Source organism: Heloderma suspectum, chromosome 1 (genome assembly GCF_057233095.1).
Source record: "Heloderma suspectum isolate Gila_16-S chromosome 1, 16-S_ref, whole genome shotgun sequence".
Lineage (NCBI taxonomy): Eukaryota > Metazoa > Chordata > Lepidosauria > Squamata > Helodermatidae > Heloderma > Heloderma suspectum.
In genome coordinates, this window is record NC_139458.1 from 425,136,218 (window position 1) to 425,161,902 (window position 25,685).

At 44.0% G+C, this 25,685-nt stretch overlaps 2 protein-coding genes across 4 annotated transcripts in view; one reads left to right on the top strand and one right to left on the bottom strand.

Annotated features, from left to right (window-relative positions):
• Positions 1-16: 16 nt before the first annotated feature.
• RPS27A (ribosomal protein S27a) lies at positions 17-5,594 on the top strand. Its single transcript, XM_084829268.1, has 6 exons — positions 17-48; positions 179-264; positions 1,911-1,965; positions 3,644-3,729; positions 4,790-4,921; positions 5,409-5,594. The coding sequence occupies exons 2-6, from the start codon at positions 217-219 to the stop codon at positions 5,556-5,558; spliced, it is 471 nt and encodes a 156-aa protein (XP_084685394.1). The 5' UTR covers positions 17-48; positions 179-216; the 3' UTR covers positions 5,559-5,594.
• Positions 5,550-25,685, bottom strand: part of MTIF2 (mitochondrial translational initiation factor 2) — a 23,949-nt gene continuing 3,813 nt past the window's right edge. For all 3 annotated transcript variants that reach the window (XM_084829259.1, XM_084829261.1, XM_084829260.1), the window contains exons 3-14: positions 23,795-23,915; positions 21,048-21,219; positions 19,785-19,945; positions 17,608-17,784; positions 17,208-17,347; positions 15,952-16,076; positions 15,049-15,253; positions 12,536-12,788; positions 11,595-11,735; positions 9,748-9,912; positions 8,582-8,722; positions 5,550-8,160 (exon numbers count right to left, since the gene is read on the bottom strand). In XM_084829259.1, coding sequence (XP_084685385.1) covers positions 7,991-8,160; positions 8,582-8,722; positions 9,748-9,912; positions 11,595-11,735; positions 12,536-12,788; positions 15,049-15,253; positions 15,952-16,076; positions 17,208-17,347; positions 17,608-17,784; positions 19,785-19,945; positions 21,048-21,219; positions 23,795-23,915 — 1,971 coding nt within the window. In that variant the 3' untranslated portion in view covers positions 5,550-7,990. The remainder of the gene's footprint in view (positions 8,161-8,581; positions 8,723-9,747; positions 9,913-11,594; positions 11,736-12,535; positions 12,789-15,048; positions 15,254-15,951; positions 16,077-17,207; positions 17,348-17,607; positions 17,785-19,784; positions 19,946-21,047; positions 21,220-23,794; positions 23,916-25,685) is intronic.

Genomic DNA, 25,685 nt, shown 5'->3' on the forward strand with positions numbered 1-25,685 from the left:
CGCGGCCGAGCGCGGCCTCTTTCGGGCGTCCGCCATTCCGCGAAGCAGGTCGGTGGTGGGTGCCTGCCGCGTCGCGAGCCTCCCGTCCCCTCAGCGGGCCCTCGTGCGGCCTAGGCCTGGCCTGGCCTGGCCTGGCCGTGAGCGCGCGCGTTATTTCTCGCCCTTGTTGCCTCCGCAGGTGCAGCCGTCGCCGGCGGCCCCGCCCGAGCCGCCGCCATGCAGATCTTCGTGAAGACCCTGACGGGGAAGACGATCACCCTCGAGGTGAGGGCGGGAAGGCGCGGGGAAGAGGCGGGCCCGTGAGGCCGCAGCGGGGCGCCTCCGAGCGAGACGGGCGCTCCGCAGGCCTCCGGTCGGCTGCGCGCCCCTCGCTGCTCCCGAGCAGGCTTCGGCCCTTCCCCGGCCCGGCTTTCCCTCCTCCTTCGCCCTCAGCCGGGGAGGGCGGTGGGAATGCTGTCGCGGGGTTGTTAGTGGGGCGGAGATGGCTCCTTGCAGAGTGACGAAAATGGAAGAGGAGCGACAGAGGAAAGGAAGGCCTGCTTCGCACAGCGCGGAGTTGGGCTGTGGGCTTCACTCCCACAAGACGTCGTGGCGGGCACCGAAATGGATGGCTCTAAAAGGGAGTTGGGCAAATTCCTGGAGGAGTAGGCTATGATGGCTGCGTGCTACCTCCAGTGCTAGAGGCAGTGTGCTGGGGAACATGGGCGGGAGGATGCTGTTGCCCTCCTGCCCTGTTTCTGTGCTTCCCATGGAGAGCTGGTTGGCCCCTGTGTGAACAAAAGGCTAGAGGGACCCTGAGCCTTATCCGGCTTGGCTCCTGTGTTCTTAACAAAGAGGGCTCTGACCCAAGGCAGAGACAGTAGTTCCTGTTTCCCACAGTGGCCAGCCAGATCCCTCAATGGGAAGCCCACTGGCGGGACACAAGGGCAGCAGCCCCCTCCCACAGTTGCGCATCATCAACTGGTGTTCAGATGCATGGCTTTGGGGAAGGGCCATAGCTCATGCTTTGCATACAGGAAGCCCCAGGTTCTATCCCTGGCATCTCTAGGTAGGACTGAGAGAGGCCCCTGCCGGAACCCCAAATCCTGGAGAGCAGTTGCTGCTGCTCAATGCAGACAGTACTAAGCTAGATGGACCGATGGTCTGACCAGGTGTAAGTCAGCTTCCTATGTTTTTATGCTGCCTTTTACATACACAAATCAAGCAAGTGAAGCTTTTTCGGTTCAGGAGCAGATTTGGGAAAGAGAAAAAAATGCAGCGATGCTAATATGATAAGGGACCTTGGGATGGGGAGGACAACTAGAACTCAATATTTGGCCAGCATCCCTCATTCTCTCATCCATGCCGTGAGCCCCTTTCCTTACTTTAATATTTTACATATATTAAGGGAGCACTACTTCTGTAGTATTTCATTGTTCCCCTACAACAGTCCCCACTTCCATTTCATCCCCTTCCTGCAACTTTTCTCTCCCCCCCCCCCATGCCTTGTGCTTTCGAGTAACTAGGGGAGACTCAATTCAGATATTTTTTAGAACACTAGGTACATGTTAAGCCAGTGCCTGTCATATATTATGACCCTTGTATATGGTTTCAGTTGAAAATACAGTATAGTACTTAAACAGAATGCTGGTACGATAGCCGGTCAGTGGGATAACTTCTGGGTGGTTGGGTTACAATTTTTAGTTGACCACTGTTTGACTGGAGTATGCACCTTTTCTGAGGAGCTTAGAGTCATGGCTATCATGCTCATGGCCATGTGTTGAAGTTTATATAACTTCTGTTATATATTTCACCACAAGCAAAGGCACTGGGCTAATACGCCTACAATATCTGCATAGGAGTAATATGTATTTATAATTAGCTTGAATCTATTAAGCATTTCAGTGGGAGCTTTTATTTTATTTTAACAGGTTGAACCATCTGATACTATAGAAAATGTCAAAGCCAAGATTCAGGATAAGGAAGGTAAGATTGCTGTAGTTCTGGAACTCCCACACTTGTCACATCCTTCCACCATGAATCTTCCTTGCTAAAAAGGAAGCTTGGCCTGCAATTTTAAATTCACTTTCCTGGCAGCAAGCCCCATTGAATTGAGTAAGACTTACTTTTAAATGGTTATGTGTAAGATTGTTGTGTTGGGCTTTTGTTAAAGGGTATGGATCATTTTACAGGTAGAAAATTATTTAAGACCCCAGACAAAAGATGGTTGTGGATTTGGGGTAGGGGGGAGTGAGAGGTATTTTGAGTCCTACAAACATGATACTGGGGTTGGTTCTTATAAGTTATTCATACATTATCTGGAGACAAAGTTGGATAGTGAGTTGGCTGCATTCCTGGGAGGCACAAGTTTCAAGATAATGTCTAAATCAGGAAAAACAAGAACTGGACAAAGTGAAAAACAAATGAAATGAAGGGAGCAATCCCACTGTCTAATAGACCATAGGATTTTTCAGTTTCTGGGAAGAGAAGTTGGAGCCAGGGCCCTGAATGCAGTTTCCAGAAACCTTGCTCCCTCGTAGCTGGCATGGTTCTTTCTGCGCGAGCTTCTTCTCCATGTTTGGAAACGGAGCAAGGAGAGGGCAAAAAGGGGGCAGTCTTGCGGGGAGGGGAGACCGCAGAAGCCACTTTGCGGGGCTTCTTATGCGCTGCATGGCCTCCGCCCTCCTGCTTGGAAGTCCCCCCACTAGATATGTGAAATTGTGGATCTAGCCAAAAATGCAGGGCAGCTGGAGCACGGAGGTGAGGACCGCCTCCGTGCTCTGGCCACCCTGCATTGGATTGGCATTGGCCTCCAAGGTCAGAGGCTGATGTCTGTCTCTGTAGGATTGCACCTATTGTCTAATGGATTTGCCATGCATGTATTCTGCACTCTTAGCTATAATTACATGGAAAAGATTATGAGTATTTATTGTAAAGGGCAATCTGAAATGGCATAAATGCAGTTGAAGGGGTTTTTTTAGCTTGCTGCAGGACTCAGGCAGAGAATAAGGCTTATTTGTCCTTCAATGGGTTTTATGAATGGTGCAAAGTGAATGAAGGATAATGCTTGGATACTTAATTTCAGGATGCCCATTGAAATGGCTAGGCAGCTGGATTAGAACAAACTGGTTGCTTGACATGCCACATAATCAACTCATGGTTAAATCATTTTCTAATGGCCCTCTTCCTTCTCTGAGGGGGTCAGGCTTTAGAGAGGGGGTCCTCCCAGCTCTCATAATATTAGAACCCAGAGGCATTCATTGAACGCCAGCGGAACACAATATTGCACTCATGTCCTGCTTGTGGGCTTCCCATTGGGGCATCTGATTGGCCACTGTGGGAACAGAATGCTGGACTACATGGGTCTTTGGTCTGATTCAGCACAACTCTTAAATGTTTATGAATACATTGAAGAGGTAGGTGTGTTGGCTGCTACTGGCCATGATAGCCAAAGGCACATGCTCAATTTTCAGAGACAGTAACACGCTGCCAGATTCTGGGGGCTGTTTTATTGGGACTGAAAATCATACTCTCATCCTGCCTTTAAACCAGAAGTCTCACAGTGTGGTGTTGGTTTTGGCATGTTTTGATATATTTTAATTGCTACAGGAGTAGTATGGTATTTTTCTTACTAGGATCACACTCTACCATTTTTTCCTATTAGGAATTCCTCCTGACCAACAGCGTCTCATTTTTGCTGGAAAACAATTGGAAGATGGCCGTACTCTGTCTGATTATAACATTCAAAAGGTATCTGTCTACTAAGTTCTCGATTACTGACTTGCTAAACCATAACATGCAAATGCATACCATATCATACAGCACTAGGTTGACTCCTGTTGTTTCCCGTAGTCATGTTGAATGGAGGTGACAGCAAAGGTCACTGGTCCCACATATTCCTTGCTGAAAGGATGCAGGAATTGTCATGGGTCTCTAAAAGATTTTTCCTTCTAGCATTTCACTTTTTCAGCCCTTCAGAGGCCCACAGGTCTCTAGTAGGAATAAAACTGAAAGCTTTGGCTTTTACATAATGGTGTGAAATTGGAGCATAGTAAACTCTGAATATGATGAACATTATATTCAGCATTGCTATCCCCAAATACCAGAAGTACAGACCTCAACAAATGTGGGGTGAGTTTAGCAATCACGAGATATAAAAAGACAATGACTTTAGTGCAATTGTACTCGGTAGCGATTGGAATTGGTTTCCAATCTAGAGCAGGGGTGGGCACAAGGTAAATTGGGATCTACTGGTAGATCTTTGGGTGATTTGTAGTAGTAGATCAGCAAGTTTCCAGCTCCCAATAATGTAAAAATAACTAGTAACACTGAAAGTAAAAAAAACCCTCTTGTCTTGCCTTAAGTGAATCACTCATCTTTCAGCCTCACTGTTCATCACCTTTAAAGTACGAGTATTAATTGGCTACCATTAACAAAATTTTTGTGAAGCTCTACTGGCAACTGTTTTTTTTTTGTTGGATGTCGATTTGTATTTTTATATGCAATGTGTGGCTGATGGGGTACAGTAGGTAATTGACTCCATGGCTCCCCCACCCCAGTATTATGCACATTATTTATCTTTTTACTTGTAATTTGCCCTTCCTTGAAAAGAGCACTGAGTGCTCTTTCCACATGACAGCTCTATGCGTAGGTTGGGCTGAGTCAGTGACTTGCCCAAGGCCATTCGCTGAGCTTTGTGACTGAGCAAAGAACCTTATTGTACTATGTCCAGCCCAATGCTAGCTGCTGTATCAACACAGTTGCCAAAATTTGGTGTCCTTTTCTTATAAAGTCTGCTTCCTAAAAACAGGAATCTACCCTTCACCTTGTGCTGAGACTTCGTGGTGGTGCAAAGAAGAGAAAGAAGAAGTCTTACACCACTCCTAAGAAGAACAAACATAAGAGAAAGAAGGTCAAACTTGCTGTCCTTAAGTACTACAAGGTAAAACCAACTTCAGTGTATGAAAACATTAAATTCAGGGCTGGGACTCACCAGTAATAAACCGCCTGCAGAGATCTGCAAGTTCTCAGTGAATACAGATTCTACTGGCTGCTGTTTCGGCCTTTAATTAGAAAGCCAGCATGAGCCCTGATCTCCTTCAGATGACAAATGTAATCTGTCTTTTCTGTTCATAAATAGAACAGTTCAAGACAATCCATGAATACAACTGGTTTATACTGCAAGATATGTTAATGGTTGGTGTGGGACATGTGTAGCTTAAAGTTAGTTATTCCTTTCAGTGAATGCCTAAAAACACACCACCACCACCATCCTGCTGGGTCCAAAACCTTTCTAAGGGGCAGAGGGTGGAAAGTCAGTTGCTCTAAGAACAAGATTCTGTTCTCATTATGACTTCATAATCAGGCTTCTGTTTTTCAAGGGTGGGGAGACAGCACAGCACTATTTTACTGAGCTTTTCTGCTTGCAGGTGGATGAGAATGGCAAAATCAGCCGCCTACGGCGAGAGTGCCCCTCAGAAGAATGTGGGGCTGGAGTATTCATGGCTAGCCACTTTGATAGACATTACTGTGGCAAGTGCTGCTTGACATACTGCTTCAACAAACCAGAAGACAAGTAAATGTGTTTATTGTAATAAAAATCACGTTTGAACATTGCTGTTTGTTTCTGATTGCTCAAGTGCATAAACCAGGGGTTAACATCTTGCTGAGCTTAAAAGTTTTATTTGTGAGAGAGGGAGGTGCAAGATCATCTCCCATTGGTAGTACATGCCCTGGTCTCCTCTCGTTTAGACAACTTAACGCGCTCTATGTGGGGTTACCCTTGAAGATGGTTCGGAAGCTGCAGCTGGTACAGAATGGGGTGGCTTGCCTGATTAAAGGCAGTTGCCGGCACGATCACATCACTTCAGTGCTGAAGGAGTTGCACTGGTTACCAGTTGTTTTCCGGGCCAAATTCAAGGTGTTGGTTCTGACCTTTAAAACCCTATATGGTTCCGGCCCAGCCTATCTCAAGGAGCACCTCCAGCAACACCAGACAGGCCACCCAACAAGAACAGTCTCGGATGGCCTTCTCTCTGTCCCATCAGCCAGGACAGCTAGGCTGGTGAGGATGAGGGAGAGGGCCTTCCCTGTGGAAGCCCCCACTCTGTGGAACTCCCTCCCTAAGGAACTCCGTCATGCCCCCTCTTTAATGAGCTTCCCCCATGCATTAAAAACATGGTTGTTCAGGCAGGCATTTGGGGTGGGCTAGGGTAATTTTAGAAATGTGAGGTTTTTAATGTTGAATTTTATTGTATGAACTGTTTTTATTGTTGTACATCACCCAGAGTGGCTGGGTGACAGGCTAAATGGGTGATTAATAAATTTAATAATAAAAAAATGTTGGGAAAATGCAGGCCCCAATGCTGAGAGGAATGACCATGTCTCTCACCTGAACTCCGTGTTCTTGTGTTAACCTGGATTGTTAGGGGGCAGCATTCATGTAGTTACTGTTCCAGTATAGATCACAGATGGGATGTAAGCAGAGCTGTGTTTATGCTACCCTTTTAAAAAAATGCACTGAACAAAACTAAATTGTATGATGGCAAATACTGCACCTTGTCTTGTTTTACATAATCTGCTCTGCTAGCCAAGGTGGGAATAAATGTTTGTCTAATGACCTCCTTGTTCCCATCACTGGAAATGGCATCCATCCTTTAAAGTAGGGATGAGGAACTTTTTTGGACCCAAGGGCTGCATTGCTATCTTGGAAACCCCCCAGGAGCCCATATGCTGGGTGCAACTGCTTCTCTCTTGCAGACATTTCTAACCCTCCCTGTCCTCAGCTGATCCATGATTGGACATAACAGCTTTGTTCCTTAGACAGCCCTGCCCTCTAGCATCACTGTAGCTAGAAAAGATGTAAGAAGAAGCATACCATGAAGAGGGTAATGGTACTATCTTCTGTTCCCTGAAGCTGTGGGGCGTGGCGGGGCTGGGGTAAGAAAAGAGCAGCATCTCACAAGACTTAACAGAAAAAGGTTTCTGAATCATTAAATAGCAGAAGAGAATAGTTTAGCAACGAGCTAAATCGTGCAACAAAGCTTTTATCAAAGTGATTTCCCAAAGTACCACTTTACTAACTTGTGTTTATCGTGATTCTTCCCAAAAAAATTTCACCAGCGTTGGTCACATGAAATAGCCCTGTCCTATTCCTTTTGATGGGCTTGCTTTGAAGCCCTCTGTTCAGGTTTGGGATAACAATCTAAAATATGGATACACTTTATTTTAGAAAAGGCTAGACTGTGGTCTTGCTGCCCCATTGTTTTCAAAAGTTACAGCTATGTAGCAAGAAAGAAGCAAAATGTACGACTATTCATGCAAGGCAAACCTTCAGAAAGGCAATCTTCATAGCATCTTGAGGAATACATGCATGAGTTACCACATGAAGGTGTGCCATTATTGTAAAAGCAGTGGACGGAATAACTCACAAGATCTGCAAAATGTTGGTCAGTATCTTGAAATGCAGAGGTAACTATGAGTTTACACACACTGAAAGGACATACATGGAGACTGCCAGCTAGCAGTACTCCTCAAAACATGTAACATGTACTAGCTGAATGTACATGTGTTAATGCATGCAGGAGCTTGCGTGAACTTTACAAATGATGAGTACCATATTGTAAGGCCAGAATCTTATGACTGTACTTTCGCGGTCCATTCCCTTAGCTCATAACTAGGGGAGCACACACTGTTAACAAAATATTTTGGCCTACCCTTTAAAACACTTAAGTGTTAGGGTGTTTTAATTCAGTGCTCCTGTCACAATACATGAATCCAGGTGGTTATTCTAGTATATCCCAATATTATTTCACTACACCACCACAAGATGATTGTCCCTTCCATCTTCCACAGCTGTTTTTTTTTATTGAAGTGTGTTAGGTACACTAATTAAAAAATGACGCCCCTGTTCCTATTTACAATAGAAGCTGCTTCCCACAAGGCTCTGTTCTTACAACACTGAAGATTAGTCATAATCCAAGTTTCCAATCTATCACAGATAGCCTAAGATTTAAAATCCTGGGTCCCAAGAAGTCTTCTGCTCAATTTCCTTTTCGATGAAACAAATAATCTCATCTCGAACCTTAAACTCTATGTTCTTATCCAAACTAAGTCCACAATCCATGCCAGTCCTGACTACAGGGACATCATCCTTATGGTGTTTCAGAGATGATAAGCATCCTAGGCAAAAAAGACAGAAGTAAAGAAGTATTCCAATGCAAGCAGGTATGCAATATTTTTTAAGAGGATGAGAAAGAGCATAGGCTGCAAAGCTATTCAAATCCAAACTCCTAGCATCTTGTAGTGAATTATCAATAAGTCACAGCACTTCAGAGCATTTTAAGCTAAAATGAAGGCTGGAGCATCGACAATTTCAGATGCTTCACATTTTATTTGGCATACAGAGCTGCTTAAATTATATGTACTTCCAGATTAAATACAAAACTAGTAACCCAAATATTTAGCTTTGGGTATGGGGTGGGGAGAACAGGCATAAAATACCAGGCAGTAATAATGAAGGAGTAGCCTCATTGATTTCAACAACATTGTGGGAATCTGGGTGACAAAATTAGTGGCCCAGTTAGTGACATACTTCACTTACCTGTCCAAATAACTTCTCCGTTACGAATTAATTTAAACTTCATCTTCCTGTCTAACTGTCCCTTCTGTACTCTGCAACCAGCTACTGGAACTTTACTTTTGCCTTCTGTGACTTCAAAGGTTGCTAAAACAGCAGCTTCTCCTAAGGAAAATTAGAAGGAAGCATGAGAATGATGTTTAAAAGTCATCTAGGCATTCCGCTCCTCCTTAAAAAGGACATGAAACATCTAACTTCTCCAGCACACAGGCTTTCGAAATTACTGCCAAGAAAAGCTGAATTTAGTGCACTGTTTTAAGTTACGTAATTGAGCAAAACTGCATTCTCCTATTGAATTATTCAGCAGGCTTAACTATTTTACATAATCTGGTTTGGGGAAGGGCCAAGAGCAAGGCAGGACACAAAAGCCACATGAATCTCAGCCACCCCTCTGCATCTGAGATTTCAGCAGACACTGGCAACATACTAGGCCGGTTCACATGACATGGCTGGGCCATCGTGACCCATGGTGTGTGTGGCTGCCATTTTGAATATGCAACCCCTGATCGAGGCAATCGGGTTGTGCCATGTTGTGCAAACCTGGTCAATGTGGGTGACCCTCCTACTAATTGAGGGTTATGTAAGGGTTGTTTAACCCTTGAAATACCCATGGTGGCTGAGTTCACATGACATGGGGCAACCCCCGTTTGCCCTGATCAGGGGTTACATATTCAAAAGGGTGGCTGCACGTGCCTGGCATGCACTGCAGCTCACTGTGGGTTATTTAACCCATGATAAGCTGCCATGCTGTGTGAACCAGGTCAGAGTGAAGCTTATCTTTACAGTTATAAAGCCTAGAAACCTTTAAAAAAACAAAACAGAGATTCTCAGGAAGTGGGATTTCTGCAAACAAACATGACACTCTGTCATTTTTCTCTTCTTCCACAGAACTGCAGCAAACAGAGAGCCCTGTATATAATTTCTTACCACTTCATGAAAATCAGTACTTTAGGAATATTCATTCTGTCACTACTATGGCTTGAACATAAGAAGGGGGTTGACGGGTCACACAGTCCATGTAGTCCGTCCTCCCGTTTCCCAGTGGTCAACCTGATACCTCTGGGAAGCCCAGCTGCAGGGAATAAGGACCAACAGCACCCCCCCCCAGCATCTGGAATTCAGAGGTGTACCTAATACATGCTCCTCCACAGCACAGGGCAAAGTGCTGCTCAGCTCGCCCTGCAAGTCTTCAACAAGCCGGTAGATAATATTGTGTATTTTCACCTTTATTCCTTTCTTAGCAGCCAGCTGCTGAATGGATTTACTTGCATTCACATTGAACCCATATATAATACCTATAAAGTTGACAAAAAGAGTAAATGTAAAATATTTTCTTTTTAAAATCACTTAGGAATATTTCAAATACTAAGTGTTTGCTAAAGAAAGGAAAAGCCAAAGTTCTGTACTAAGGTAAGAAATTTTACACCAAGTAAAGCTGAATGCTGCAACCCAAACACATTATGCACATTTGCATGTACTTGCTTCACGTACATAATTTATTGCACTTCTGCTAGTCATGGGGAAGGGGGCCTCGGCTACTCTCCAGCTTCTGAAATTTCACCAAGCATTGCGCACAGAGGGGTACTCTGTACGTGCTAACCTAGGGATAGGCAATGTGGTGCCCATGGGCACCAATGCGCCCCCAGACACCTTTCTTGGTGCTTGCCAAGGTGTCCTAGCTGTCCCACTTTAAAAAACAAACAAACCCAAAATAAAATTTTCTTACTGGCAGCTGGGATTGCTGCAAAATAGGTTTGTGGAGTGGTTTAGTGTGTTGGGGCTCAGACCCCACCTCTGCATTGTATTCAGTCTTTTGGACAGGTTACATGTCCTTTGCTACACCTCCCATAATGGCCATTTGTTGTGGTGCCCAGGACAGTTTCTCAAATTGCCAAATGTGCCCATGGCCCAAAAAGGTTGCCTACCCCTACACTAAACCATGGTTTAGCTCTACATGGATAAGTCTACATGAAGCATCAGGCTCACACCCTCCCCTCTTCCCTCTCCTCCTCCTGTGCAGCCGGGAGGATGACTGTGTCAGAGTTTAGTTTCACTTTCCACAAAAGCTAGCTTTTATATACAAACCAGAGATGGTGGCTTAAACAAACTCTGGTTAGTTAAACAAGCCAACTATAGAACCCTTGGTTTGAAGTTGGCTTGCTTAGAAACTGATCAGAGTTTGGTTTAAACCACAATTTCTGGTTTGTACATAATGACAAGCTTTTTGTGCAAAGTGAAACTGAACTCTGCCAATGTTCTCTCAACTGTGTGGAAAGAGAAGGGAATATACAACCCCAATGGTTTGCTCAGGCTTGCCCAACTAGTGTTTAGCATTACATGTCAGCCAGCTCATACTCTCAAGTCTGTCTTCACAGCCATGATGGCTAGAGACTTTATTTAAAAGTCCTTCTTTAATAAAAAAAAGTAAAAAATTATCACAATGCTAAATTTTGCCCCGAGTTCCCTGATTCTTCACTCACACACAATCCACACAGCCCTGTGGGAGCCTACTTTCAAAAGTGACACTAAACAATCCATTATGTTCCACCATGTATTCAATCAGATTCCTATTTGTACCTTTACATGAAAAGTGGCAATACATGAATGCCCCAATCCTATATGTGCAGCATATAGAAGTCAGGATGGTATAAGTGGTTCACATCCCTGAACCAGGAGCCGTATGCGCAGCCCCAACAGATGGCATCAGATATGCATCTAGCCACAATCTAACTGATACTACACTGCGGGGTGGGGGGGAATTTGCCTTCCCATATATCTTGCAATGTGGATGGGAATGTGCATCCCATTCTGCTACATAGGGACACTACATGCAGTCATTGCGGCATACTTTGTGCACACTTTATGACTAAGTACTGAGTTGCTAATTACCTGAAAGACAAAAATCAAAGGGCTCCAGTTGCTTAGCAAACTAAGCCACACAATTTAATACTGAGCACCTCAAATGACCACACTTTACCTTTAAATGTTTCTGCAAGACTGATGTCATTTTCACTAATATCCCCAACCCCACAATGGATCACATCCAATTCACACTCCTCGTCAGCATCATAGGTGTCCAGCACGTTCAAAATGGCTTCCACAGAGCCATCAACATCACCTGGGTGGAACAAGAGTCCTCGTTAGTGTCAGTGTGGGGGTGGGAAATCACAGACACAAACAACAAAATAACAGTACATCATCTACCAGTAATAATCCACCAGGAACTTAAGCTGTGCATGGCTCACTCAAATGAGTCGGAACCGAGCAATGAAAACACCTTTGATAGGATTTTGCCTCATTTCTGAAAGAAGAAAAACCTCCAACCCTTTCCAGTAGCCTGCTTTAAGCGCTGTGGGGAGGTTGGGGTTCACAGTCCATAGTCTACAGATAGGGCCATTGCCAATCAAGACAGGCACCATTTTCAATTCCAGTTAAATTTTACCTGTATGTCACACATCATACTTCCTTCTTGAGGTTTGGGACTGTGCCATTCATTGCCCACATGAGGGAGGCCTGCCGAGTCCAATGTCTCATGCTGAGAACTGGCTGCCTCCATCTGAGCTCCCCTTTCTAGCCCCTTTCTCCAAGGACCCAGAAGTGTCTATTCCTACCTCTTCTGTTTCCAGTCTCTCTAGCGATCCCGGAAGCCTTTTTATGGTTCAGGCTGCCCCAGTCTCCCACACTGCACTGCCCTCTTTTGCCTCCAACCTGTGGCTTAGCTTGTGACAGAGGAAGGGGCACAGCATTTGGTCCTGGCTCTCCCTGCATTGTTTCTATTACAGGCTGGAACCAAAGCTTGGACTCCACTGTTGGGCCTGGATGGAGGTGGGGTGTGTGTGTGTGTTCAGGCTCAAAAGCTCAAACACCACAGTGCACCTCTGAACAACAGAATGAATCAGCGGCAAAAACGGACTTTACCTTTGATAACGACAGGCAGCACGTTTTTGTCACTCTCCACTTTTTCTTTAGGCCGCACAGCCATGAGATGCCTTTTGGCTTTGAACAAGGCCGCTCTTCTCTGTCTCCAGGTCATGTTGGTCAGACCCTCTTGCTCCTTCTTGTGAGCATCCTTGTGCTCCTTTTGTTTCGCTTCTATGATCTCTAAATCCTTCTTCCCTTTCTCTTGTTGTTCGGCATAGATTCTCCACTCGATAACTTCACGAGCCCTTTGCTTAGCAGAAGAACGAAAGAGTTGGTTCTCTGGATCGAACCAGATGAGACCATCTAATTTAGCACTGCAGCTTGGATCCTAAGTTGCTCTTCTGTTCACAAGTGTGTGATTTCTGCCAACTGCACCTTCCATCTGCAGCTCCCTACAAAATATTCCAAGAATCGCCCAACGCCTAGGAGAAGATTTGGGGGGGGGGGGGTCCACAGGGGACTGCTGAGGGAAGGGGGAAGGAAGAAAGCCCTATCCTACGAACGCAACAGAGTTGGGAAGGGAAGTTAGTATCCAAGCCCGTGGGAAGTATCCAATGCTGCCCAGGCACCTCTGCTGATTACGTTGTGCCAGCAGGACCAACTGCCTAGCTTCCTAGAGCAATCCTGGAAACGCGCCGAAATGCTTGTTTCTGGAATGGGACAGGTCAGCAGGGCTTGCTTCTCTGAGCTTCATGGACCTGTTCTGTTCTGGAAATTAGCATTTTGGCTTGTTTCCAATTGCTTTAGGTAGTGCTAGCTTCCTGTTGCGCCACCGGCAGGTCCTGCTGACATATGGGCAGCATTAGAAACTGCCTCATGTCTCCAACAGAGGGCAGTATCCTTGGATAGGCTCAAAGCGTGATGGAGGTTCCACTGCATCTGGTGCCCCCATTCCCGCCTCCACTCCTGTCCTGCCTTAGCTGGTGCAGGGTGTCCTGGATTTTTAGGAAATAGCGAATTTTGCTTTACTGGACTTGCTGGGAAGACTACTGAGAAAATGCTAACCCGCTTCTCATAAAACAATATAAGGTAAATGCCAATGCCAAATGTTTAATGATAGTTCATAATTTGAAAATGTAAATAAGTAAAAAGTAATAATTGTATTAAAGGGAAAATACACGAAGACACAAGCAGGTTCACAATGTATTCTGGGTAACAGGCATAAAAAATAGCTGTCCAAAGAGAAACTGCTGAGTTAAAACCATCTATCACTTGGGCCAAGGTGTTATTTGAGTTACCAGAGGAATGAACAGGTGTGAGACTGTATTATTCTAGGTCAAAAGTGTACTTACATTTTTCTCTTATCAGTTAATGAGTGAAAAATATCGTGTAAGGTAGACACATCAAAAAGCTTGATATACAGATGTCTAGAAAAATTTATAAACTTAGGTTTAATTGTCAAATTTTGAGTAAGGAGTTCGCTTCTCAAATGTATAAGTCAAAACTGATCTTCAGTAGCATGAAAGGTGTACACATAAGCCTTTTTTGTATGTTTTAATTTTTCAGGAATGTTTAATAACAATGAGATAATTAATACTGTGAGCCTGAATTTATGGGACAGTAGGTAATATTGGTTATGAGGTAATGTCTACACAAAAATATACAAATATATGCTGATTTTAGAATATGGGAGCTTCTTATTAGAAGCTCACCAGGCCTGTGCACCTGTCAACTGAATAGCCTATTCAGTACTGAATGGGGAACATGGTACTTAGAATGAGATCTCTCCTTTTTAAGCTGTTATGACTAGAAGTCTAAGAACAAGAAACGTTTAGGAACTTTTATTTCTAAATTCTAACAACACAAATGTTTTTATGACATTTCATGTACATTATATTTTGATATGATGCTACAAGTATATGTCTAATAAAAATAAAAAAATGGATCAAAATATTTTCCCTTACTAATTTTTGTTAGTACAAAACCGAAATTGAATCCACCTAAAATAATTTTTGGCATATCCTTTGTCTGAAGTGTATTGATCAGCTATGGGTAGTTAACTGGCACAAAAGTCTTCGAAAATATTGCAGCTATAGTTTGAAAACCCTCAGCAAAGGCCAGATCTGTAACAAGAGTGGGGAGGAAAAGGAAGAGCAGATGCAGCTCTGTGCAGAGAGAACATGGGCCCCACTTTGTCTTCTACAGTTGCACCACCTGCAATGGGCTCAGAATGAGAAGAAAGCACAGAAATGAGGAAGAGCCCTCCCTCCAAAGCACCACCCAAGGTAATGGGGTGGAAGGAAACAGGTCCTAACGGGCCAGTGCCAGCTTTCAACTGGCTTCTGTTTCCGAAATGTTCATACTTTCTTGCATTGCTGCAGTTGAAGGCAACCCATATTTACTCATTCCACAGGACTAGGCTGCTCCTGCTTTCCAATATCTCTTCCCTGCAACCGGCCCTCGGATGCCCCCTAAAGCCTGGAACCGGGGACAACTGTCCCATGTGTCCAGTGACAGAAGCAACCCTGGGGACACGAGGTTTAAATCCTAAAACAGGAAACCTGCAGTACCTCAGATTCTACTTCAAGGATTTCCTCTCCCGCTGAAGGGATCTCCTTCCACCCTACAATCTCCACCGGCACACTCGGAGAAGCAGTCCCCATGGCCTTGCCATTCTCATCGAACATCAGACGCACTTTGGCCCAGCTTTTTCCTGCAACCAGAATGCATCCCTTTCTCAGAGTGCCTCTTTGGATGATGGCTGTGGTCACTGGACTGGGGATGGGGAAGACAAAGGACAGAAAATTACATCTGCTTGCACATTTACAACTAACTTAATGCTTTTGATGTGCATTTTTTATGTTGTGAGCAACCCTGAAATGTTCAGGTACAAAATGCGGATTACGAACAGTTTAATACATCAATACATTCACAATACATGCTTTCTATTTACTTTAATATTTGTTTATCATGTTTGTACCATGTTCTTCCTCCAAACAGTTTAGGGCAGTGTACATATGCTTCCCCCCTAAGTTATCTGCACAACAACCCTGTTTGGTAGGTTAGGCTGGAGATGATCACTAGCCGAAGGGCACTCAGGACTGACTAAGGTCTCCTCTTGAACAAGTCCCCTTGGTCCATATCCAGCACTAGAGCCACTATGCCACAGTGGTTCTCCATAAGGGCAAATGTATATGTCAGTTTCACACTGACTGTATCAATGTGGTGCTAGAGAGAACAGGCTACGGAATCCAAAACAACAAATCCTCTTGATTTTATTTAGAAGAAATCTTTAATGCACAAACATTTAAGTTTTAAATCAACAAAGATTAATTCACAGATTTTTAAAAATATGAGATCTTCTTGAGCCTTGTCTACCAATTAAGGGCTTTTTTTGAAATTCCAGTGCAACCCATGGCCAAGAAAATAGGAAATTCTGGCATGAAATGAAAAGACGCATGCCTGTGGCTTACCCTTTTCCTTTATCTGTGCGAGACTCCACTATGGTACCTTCTACCAGGCCTTTGTAGTCCGCCTTCAGTTCCAACACCTCAGCAAGAGTGACAGTGGCTTCTGCTAAAGCCATTAAGTTGTCACCCTACAAATAATATAGTCCAGAAAAAAAAATATGAGTCACAGCAGGATAAAGGAAATGGCTGGCTGGGGAATGCTAGACGTTGTAGGCCTTTTCTGTGTCTAAACATGCATAGGATTGGGCCCTAAATGTGTTAACCCAGTGGATTTGTAGACTGAAAGTCTAAATTGTTGCACAGAAGGCAACTTAGGGATAGGGCACAGTCATGGCTTTCACACAGAGGCTGCATTAAATCACTCTACATGGAGGAGACAGCCATCACATGGCCAGGTATCTGTGTACAGGAACTCATAATATGCATTAGCATAGCCCAGTTTTCTCCATACAACTTTATTTTCTTATTGGTGTAGGGGGCTTTTTTGGCCATTTGCAATGGCACGGGGAAAAAATCTAATCTGTATGGAGAAGCACCATACATGAATGGTTCACACTATATGGCCTAATTTTTGGACTTTTCTGTTTCTTTCTTCTGTTTCCCTGCTTTTTGTACCACATAGCTTGATGAAGAGTTCTGAAGAACTAGAAAACTTGCATACTTTTGTAGCATTTTGGTGGGTCCTAGTAAAGGTACTGCCCAACTGTGGATTTTGGATTTTTTTCCACCTCACTGCAACAGCTTCCATGAACAGACACCATATGGCAGCTATGATTGGTAAGGCTGGGCGGGTGCAATATCACAAATTGTCCTCACTAATTTTCTCACAAACCAATCAGATACAGGTTTCATTGATTAATCTACTAATCTGTGGATTTACACCCGCAGAGGGACATCCGATGGGCAGATGGACACAATTTTTTTTGGCACCATGAAATAATACACCTTCCAGCAGGGATTTTATTGGAACTAGCTTATGAGAAAATGAAACATGCTTCTGGATCACAGGCCAACTTGAGTTTGTAAAAGTTTTCTGTCCTTACATCTGTTAAGCCCTTTGCATCATCTGCTTTAATGTTGATTTCCACCACATGGGGACTTCAGGATGTCAGCTTGCAGCGGAAGAAACTGTCTGGGTAAAGCCACCCTGAAAACATTGCACTACTCGGTGTCAAGGTCCAGCTTTCATTTTCTGGAAATAAAGCCCACAGACGGCCCATATTTAGCACAACGATGGCTCTTAGGTTGGTTTGCATTACCTTTAATGCGGAGATATGGACAGTCTGAACATCTCCTCCGTACTCTTCGCAAACCACATCATGAGCCAGCAGTTCTTTCTTTACTGTGTCAGGATCAGCTTCAGGCTTGTCACATTTGTTGATAGCAACAATAACTGGAACTGAGAAAGAAAAAAGGGGACGGTCCAAACACAGCCAAGGACATTTTCCAAATCCTGCAGTTCCACTGAGTGAAAGAACATTTAAGTTGCTTCGTTTTCATCATTTCAAAGGGAGCACATTAAAGATATACATCTGATTTGTGCACCTAGGGCTCAGGAATGTATGGAGGAACATTCTGTGGCTATGTGCAGTTTATGAACTGTGGTACTTATATCTGCCCCCCACCACCTCCCCCAGCAAAAAAAAAAGTCTGCTGTACCTTTGGCATTTTTAGCATGTTGAATAGATTCCACAGTCTGCCTCATTACACCGTCTTCTGCGGCTATCACCAATATAACAATATCAGTGACTTGTGTACCTCTCGCCCTCATGGCTGAAAAGGCAGCATGGCCGGGAGTATCCAGAAATGTTATCTTTTCTCCAGAAGGCAAATGCACTGCAAGAACGAAAATGCACACAATCTCTTTTGAACAAGAATTCTGTGCTCCTTGCGTCATTTCCATATAACTTCCCATACAAAGGACTGCTTCTGTCAAGGCTTCAATTCCTCATAAACCAGCCTTCCCCAATCTGGTAGTGGCTATACTGGCTGGGGATTATGGGAGTGGTAGTCCACACATCTAGAGAGCATGAGGTTGGGGAAGGCTGAGCTAAACTCTGATTTCTAGCAGAGATGTCTGCTGAAAATATTTGAATTTGATAGTCACTTGGCTGCAGTCCAAGCATCACTGTATGCCTTCCTGAAGAATGGACCTTAAGATTCAGAACTGCTTTTTGACACCAGAACACCATAGGAAATAGACTGGGTTGAGATGTAGTTGCTTGCTCTTGGCCAGATCAGGGAGCTTCATGGATAAGCAAGCATTTGAACCTTGTTAACATTACAGTGACACTTAGGACCCTTTCAGCAGCATCTACGTATTTTTTCTCATATTAATATGCATTTATATAGATTTTGAGGTTCTTAGCAATTCATACGCATGACCTTGTTGTAATCCTTACAACAACCCTGCAAGGTATTCCACTATTATCATCCCCAGGCAGAGGTTGGAGGGACTGAGGCTGTGAGAGAGTAGTGGCTCGCTTAAGGCTACTGCACTGAGTTCGTGGCAGAGGGAAGGCTCAGTCAGAGACTTCCTGATTCATAGTCTCTTAGCCACTACTCTACACTAGCTCAATACGTGTTAGCAGCACAAAATGCACATTAGGCTGCTTTATAAATAGCAAAAAACAAAAAGCAAAGTTTTGTACCAAACAATGATTAGCTGGCAGAGTACATCTAAAGCAAGACTGGATATCCTGTTGTTGGGATTCAACTACCATGGTTTATAAATCAGGAGCAGTGAAGCGGCCAATGTTGCTGATGACACCAAATTATTTAGGGTGGTTAAAACAAAAAGGGATTGTGATGAGAGCCAAAAGGATCTCTCCAAACTGGGGGAATGGGCATCTAAATGGCAAATGTGGTTCAACATAAGGAAGTGTAAAGGTTGTGGCTAAAAACCCCAACCAAGTATAACCTGATGGGATCTGAGCTAGCGGTGACCGGCCAAGAAAGAGATCTTGGGGTTGTGGTGGACAGCTCAGTGAAAATGTCAACCCAGTGTGCTGATGCTATAAAAAAAAGGCAAACTCCATGTTAGGCATAATTAGGCAAGGAATTGAGAATAAAACTGCCAATATGATACTGTCCTTATACAAATCGATGGTGCGGCCACACTTAGAATACTGTGTACAGTTCTGGTCACCACACCTATTGCAGAGTTGAAAAAAGGGCAGAAAGAGGGAACTAAAATGATCCCTTTGAGCAGCTCCCCTATGAGGGAAAGTTACAGCAGCTGGGATTGTTTGGCTTGGAAAAAAAGAGGGTAAGGGGAGACATGATAGAGGTCTACAAAATTATGCATGGTGTGGAGAAAGTGGACCGTGAGACATTTTTCTCCCTCTCTCATAATATGAGAACCCAGGGTCATCCTATAAGGCTGATTGGTGGGAGATTCAGGACAGATAAAAGGAAGTATTTCTTCACACACTGCATAGTTAAACTATGGAATTTGCTACCACAAAATGGCCACCACTTTGGAAGGCTTTAAAAGTGGGATTAGACAAATTCGTGGCTTTCACAGGCTACTAGTCCTGATGGCTATGTGCTACCTCCAGCATCAGAGGCAGTATGCCTGTGTACACCAGTTGCTGGGGAACATGGGTGGGAGGGTGCTGTTGCACTCATGCCCCATGGGCAGCTGGTCGGCCACCGTGTGAACAGAATACTCAACTAGATAGACCCTTGGTTTGTTCCAGCATAGTTCTTCTTATGTCAAGGGTGAAGGGAACTGTAGTCTATCATCAGCTGGAGAGCCACAGGTTGCCACTCCTGGTCTAAACACAAGCAAGTATTATAATTAGTGCACTTTAAATTACTCAAATAAACCCTACCAAGAAAAGCACCGATATGCTGGGTGATGCCTCCTGCCTCCATTGCTGCCACTTGAGTTTTTCGCAGGCTGTCAAGTAATGTGGTTTTTCCATGGTCAACATGGCCCAGTATGGTAACAACAGGTGGCCTTGAGGTTAAGCTAGCGGGATCTGCAGGAGGCCTGCAATGAAGAGCAACACATTTGGTTTGCAAATGAAAGAAACACTCCTTGTGTTTCTCCTTAACATTCTCCTCTTAACAGATTCCTTTACATTTCTGAGTAGCAATGATCTCTGCATGTGACCATCAGTAACTAGTAACAGCTCAAAGCAAGAGTCCTGCCAAGATCTATTCTTCTTACAGAAAAAGGGGAAAGCATGAATTTATGACTAAATGAAACATGGTGCCCTGTTTACAGCAAAGAGTTTTATTTCTCTCAGTGCTTTATTAATTCACTGGGTGAAAAGAGATAACAGATCTTGGAAAGGTTTTCATTTCAAAGTCTATGCTCATGTGAACATTTCAGGATTTCAATGAGTTTTATTTGGGATTATGAACAGGAACATAGGAAGCTGCCTTACAGCAAGTCATACTGACTCTTTCAGACAGGGGTCTTTCCCAGCCCTACCTGGAGATGCTGCGGATTGAACCTGGGACCTTTGGCATGCAAAGCAGGGGCTCTACCACTGAGTTACAGCCCTTCCCTAACAGCTACTTGTTTTGTTGCCTGTGGCAAATAACGATTTCTTCAAGGTGACTAGTCAGGCGGAGGTTTTCTCAACTGTCAGTTAGCTCTTTCGGTGATTTGGCACAGAACAGTGGCTAAGAAAATTAGCTGTATTCTATGAGGTCACCAGTTCAAACTTCATGACAATCACAAACTCTATATATGGTTTTAGGCAAGCCATGGTCTGTCAGCATCTGCTATATGGGGATAATTCTTGCTTACCATACCCAGCTGCTGTAAACATTACTCAGAATGTATGTGAAATACAAGGAACACTGAAAGCACAACATCAATTGCTCCATAACCAAAAGGAGTTTCCATTCACATAAGGAGAGGCACACTCATGAAAAGACCCCTTCCATGGCTGTGACTCTGCCTCCACGAACGAGAGCTCCTTTATTAATTTATTACGTTTCTAATCCTTCCATTCAAAGTTAGGATCCAAACATATTAACTGTATATCAAAGACCATGAACATGAACTGGGAGCAGCGGAAAAAGTTATGGAAACAAAACAGGGTATGCACAATCCAAAACTAAATAACCAGAGATTTTACCTCCTTACAGCATCTTTGTTTTCTTTTATTTTTTCTTCTTTCACCTTGGCCCATTTGTATTTCATGCCCGATTTTTTAACAATGTCCCGGATCCACATTTCATCTAACACTGAATCTGGCTCTAGCGAGTCTAAATCAACGTCTGTGTTTAGCAGGGCTTCATGTATATGATCTGAGTAGAGGAACAGAACACTGAGTTGGGCAATGCTCCAATTTCAGGAAGACCCCTGTGATACTGGAGAGTGTCTTTGTCACATAGGCCACGGTCCAGGGTTGGGAGCTGTAGCCACCACCACCACAGTCACAGGATTTAGACCTTGATATTTTGCTAGGTTCTGGTGTAAAGATCACGTACTGTAATGCCATTATTATTATTACCACCTTTGTTAATATATTTCACGCAGTGAAGAAAATCTAAATGTAGCCAGCAAAAGGATTACAACAAAGGATTGTTTTCCACAACCACACACACAAAGCATCCCACTGGGACCAATTCTACAGCAAATGCCTTTAATTCAAACTTTTCTCAGATGAAAGTAGCTCAAGCACATCGGAAGCAGATGGCTGAGGAATGCTCCGGAGGATGAAAGACATCTTGTACAAATCTCCTTCACAGGCCTTCGTGGTACTGGAAAGGCAGGAAATATTGAAACAATTAAAAGGGGCTAATGAGTGACATGAGCTCTGCTACAGAACTCCTGCGTCAGCAGATATCAGACACAGACTTTGGTCTCCTGTCCTGAGAAAGGCTGTGAAATTGAGAGGGAAATTGACCCAAGTAGTATGTAATGAAAAAAGGAAGGCTGGACTCAACTTAAGTGCTCATTTGCTTCAATGGATGGTGAAATGGATGCTGAATCATTGTAATTAAGCAAACAACAGACCAGAATGATAGACTAAAATGGATGGCTGTTTCATTTGTTTCAGATGCAATTTTCCAAAATCCATATTAGTATACCTTTATTAGGAAACCAAAAGCCTCTGCAAAAAATGTGAAAGTTTTCAAAATCTCAAGATCTCTTCATCAGGCAAGATGTTATAAAAAGCTTGCATATTTTTGTTGATCTTTTGGTTGGCCTAATAAAGATACTGCACTAATATGGATTTTGAATTAAGCTTATGGTCAACACAGCTGGCTTTCTTTTTTTGAGTTATAATCTTGAGTCTGTGGTCCTGGAGCTTTACCCACTGGGGTGCAAATTTGAACCCAGATTAACAGAGGGAGATTAGATTACCCAGGAGTGGGAGGAATAACCTCCACCACTGACCAAGAAAGCTGTGAGGTTTGTTCCCCCTTCATTGGCACTAAATAAACACCAAAAGCAGCACAGAAAGAAAATGCTGCTATGCAAGCAGAGCTACGCAAGCACCCTATCTCTGTGCCTCTAGCTCAAGTGAGTCTGAGGGTGTGGATAGAAAGAAGGAGCTGCCTTATTCTGAGCTAGATCAATCGTTCATTGAACCCAATGCTGCCTACTCTGACTGGAAGCAATTCTCCGAGGTGTCAGGCAACGGCCTAGTCCAGCCCTTCAACCTGGGATCACTTAGCTGGACCAGGGACTGAAAGTGGGACTTTCTACTTGTGCATGCTCTACCGTTGACCAACAACCCATCCTTGGGGCACTGTGGCCTCTTGCATTTTCACTTTCACACTTTGTTTAGGAACCGAGGCAAAGCTGGTACCCTTTCTGGGGGACTGAAAGTGTTAACTCCTGCCATGAAAGAAATGGCTTGCGCTGGACCCGCAATCTCGGCTTCCCCCCACCTCCTTGGTGTGAACAGGGGCAGGGGGACAGATGAGGAAATATTTAAAATAGCACAACCATAATTTGCCAATTTGCACAGTGGTTGGATGTGCATTGGACACAGATCCATCACCTTTCTGAACAGCCCTGCAGACCAGCCCCAACCACAAAATGCTGCTTGGACACAACTGCCCTCAGCAGCTACCTGCGTCCCCAGGGAAGAACTCCCAGAAAGATCTCAGTAGCCTGGCATGAAAAGACCCATGGGTGAGATCTTGACCAGTGCTGCCAGGGTCAAGCCAAGGTTGTGGGTGGCCCTACTTGAATCTAGACTTGGAGTGTGTGTCTTGCATCTCAAGGTCCCCAAAGTCATTTGGGGGCTTTGAGCCTAGAAGCAGAGAGCTGGAGGCTAAGGAGTAACATATAAAAGCTACTGCTCTGTTAACCAGGTAAGGACAGAAGGCCTGGCTCCAAGTGCTTACAGAAAGCCTGACCAAAGCCTTCATGCTGCCTGCCAATGGCAAGTGGCAGTGTTGCACACATTGCCACACATTTTGTGCCTGTAGTGGGCTCTGAGGCCTGAGCACATACAATTCCAGGAAGCTAACTAGGCCAGGTTCCTGCCACAGGCCAGGCAATTCTTAGATTAAACTCCAAGTCCCTGAAAAACCAGACATTAGCAGAAGGGACATATGCAGTCAACCATCAAGTGAATTTTCCTCCTGTGCTCTCTTTCTGTGTGATTGGAAGCTATAACCTGAGATAAGGAGGGTATAAGAGGCTTTTGCTGGAATTGAGGCCAGGCAGGCAGAAGTTTATTGCCTTTTTCTGGTTCCATAGCAGATGCTCCTGCATGTGAGCTGGAAATACGCAACCCTTCTTGGAATTCATGCACCAAGCTGCACCACAAAGGCCTCAAAGGGGAGCCAGTCGAGAGCAAGCTCAAAAGGATGACTCCCTTGGTAAATTCAGTGCATTGTTCAGTCAAAGAAACAGACTCACCTACATCTTTACGCATAGCTTTTGCAAGGTCATCCACCGTCATCCTGGGCCTTATCTCAACCTCCTGCTTCTCTGGTTTCGATTGTATTGGTCGCAGTTTCTCCTTGCCCAATTTCTTTCTCTGCAGAACAATTCAATAAGTGCATGGGGCTGAGCGGAAAGGCAGCAGTTTCAAGAGAAGCTATACATGATCTTTAAATCAAAATTATATGACACTATTAATATACATCCCGTCTCCACACTTCCCATCGTGTCTGAAACGTAGCTGTTTACAAACAGAAATAATTGTATTTTGGAGGTGATAGAGATGCAGACAAGCAGGAAACACAACGCCTTTCTCCCCATATCTCATTCACATCCAAAGATTTTTACATTCTTGCTATTTTTGTCAAATCTGAAAATTGCTTTGATTTGGTCAAGATGGAGATAAGATGGATCTCCAAGATGGAGATAAGAGTGCCTGATCCAAGAGTGAATCAGGCAGGAGAGCGCTTGTGCAACCTACCCTTGTGCTGACTGACAATGCTAAGGACCACTAGGGAAATCCTCTGTATTTTTACCAGTGTTTCCTTTTTGGGAGGCTTCTCCTTCAAGAATCTTAAAACTCAGTCCTTCAATTTGTTTCAATCATAGATCATCACAAAAATTCCAAGCACCACTGAAATTCCAAGCACCGCTGAAATCCAGGGGACTGTTTCTCTGGGTAAATATACTGAGAATCTGAGTGCCAGGAAAGCGTAATGCCTTTTCTCACAGCCACTGTGAGAAAAGTGGTGACCATGCCAGGCTGCCTGAGTGTCTTGTACAGAGTGAATGTACGAAGAGTCTTTCTCCCCTTGATTAGAACAAAGCTCTTTCAAACTAAAACACCTCCGAGCACCTGCAGAGTGCCCTTTTCAATCTGAAAGGAATCTACTAAAAAAAAAAAATCAGTGTAAGTACAGAATGCCTTTGGGCACGTATACAGTGTCCTCTGACAGGTATAATCGTTTTTCTAAAATTCATAGTAACTGAGATTGGGCCCATCACTGACTCTCAGCCTAACCTACCTCACAGGGCTGTTGTGAAAATAAAATGGAGAGGAGGACTATGTGAGCCACCTTGGGTTCCTTGCAAGAGGGAAAAAGGTAGGATATAAATGTAGTAGTAGTAATAGTAATAATAGTAATAGTAATAATAATAATAACAATAATAGAAAGAAAGAAAGAAAGAAAGAAAGAAAGAAAGAAAGAAAATGAAACTACTAAGGACAGTATTTTTATTCATGCTTGACAATTCTCCTGTTCTGGTGACCAAGATCTTAAACTATGTGGAGGGTAGCTTGGGAGTGGGTGGGCACAAGGAAGTACAAGACATCTCAAGGGGGCTCTGGCTTGTCACACTCTCCAGGCAATTCGGTGGTGTTGACTCCTTTCCTACCTCAATCATTCAATTCCTTCCCAAAGTTGGACATGGTTGTTGAGTGAGACTGAAGCCACGTGAAATAGCTCCTTCTAGAAACTATTTCAATATTCCATCATTGCAATCGACAGATTATGGCAAGCAGCTACACACAGACACAGCTGTGGGCAAAGATCTCTATGTGCTGACTCCACTTAATAGAAATCTGATGCTCAGTATGGGGAAAGGTGGGTAGAACCCAACATAAAGTAAGTGTAGAACCCCTCTCCCCTTATCAAGTTCAAAACAAAATTGAGAGATAAAGAATTAACTGACTTGTTGTGTCACACTACCCTTTCAGACCTTGTTTCCGACAGGTTTCTCTTCTAGGTTTGTACTTTTCAAGACTGGCTGGGCCAAAAGCACACACGCGCTTGTTCAGAAAAGTTCAAACACTTGCACACATCTCTTTTGCATTAATCACTGTTCCACAGCATTCACTGAAGATCCC

Excerpts from the sequence above, each read along its gene's own strand:
- RPS27A (XM_084829268.1), top strand. The coding sequence starts at position 217 with ATGCAGATCTTCGTGAAGACCCTGACGGGGAAGACGATCACCCTCGAG. Across the intron at positions 3,730-4,789 it reads CTGATTATAACATTCAAAAG|GAATCTACCCTTCACCTTGT; the intron begins GTATCTGTCTAC and ends TCCTAAAAACAG. Across the intron at positions 4,922-5,408 it reads CTGTCCTTAAGTACTACAAG|GTGGATGAGAATGGCAAAAT; the intron begins GTAAAACCAACT and ends TTCTGCTTGCAG.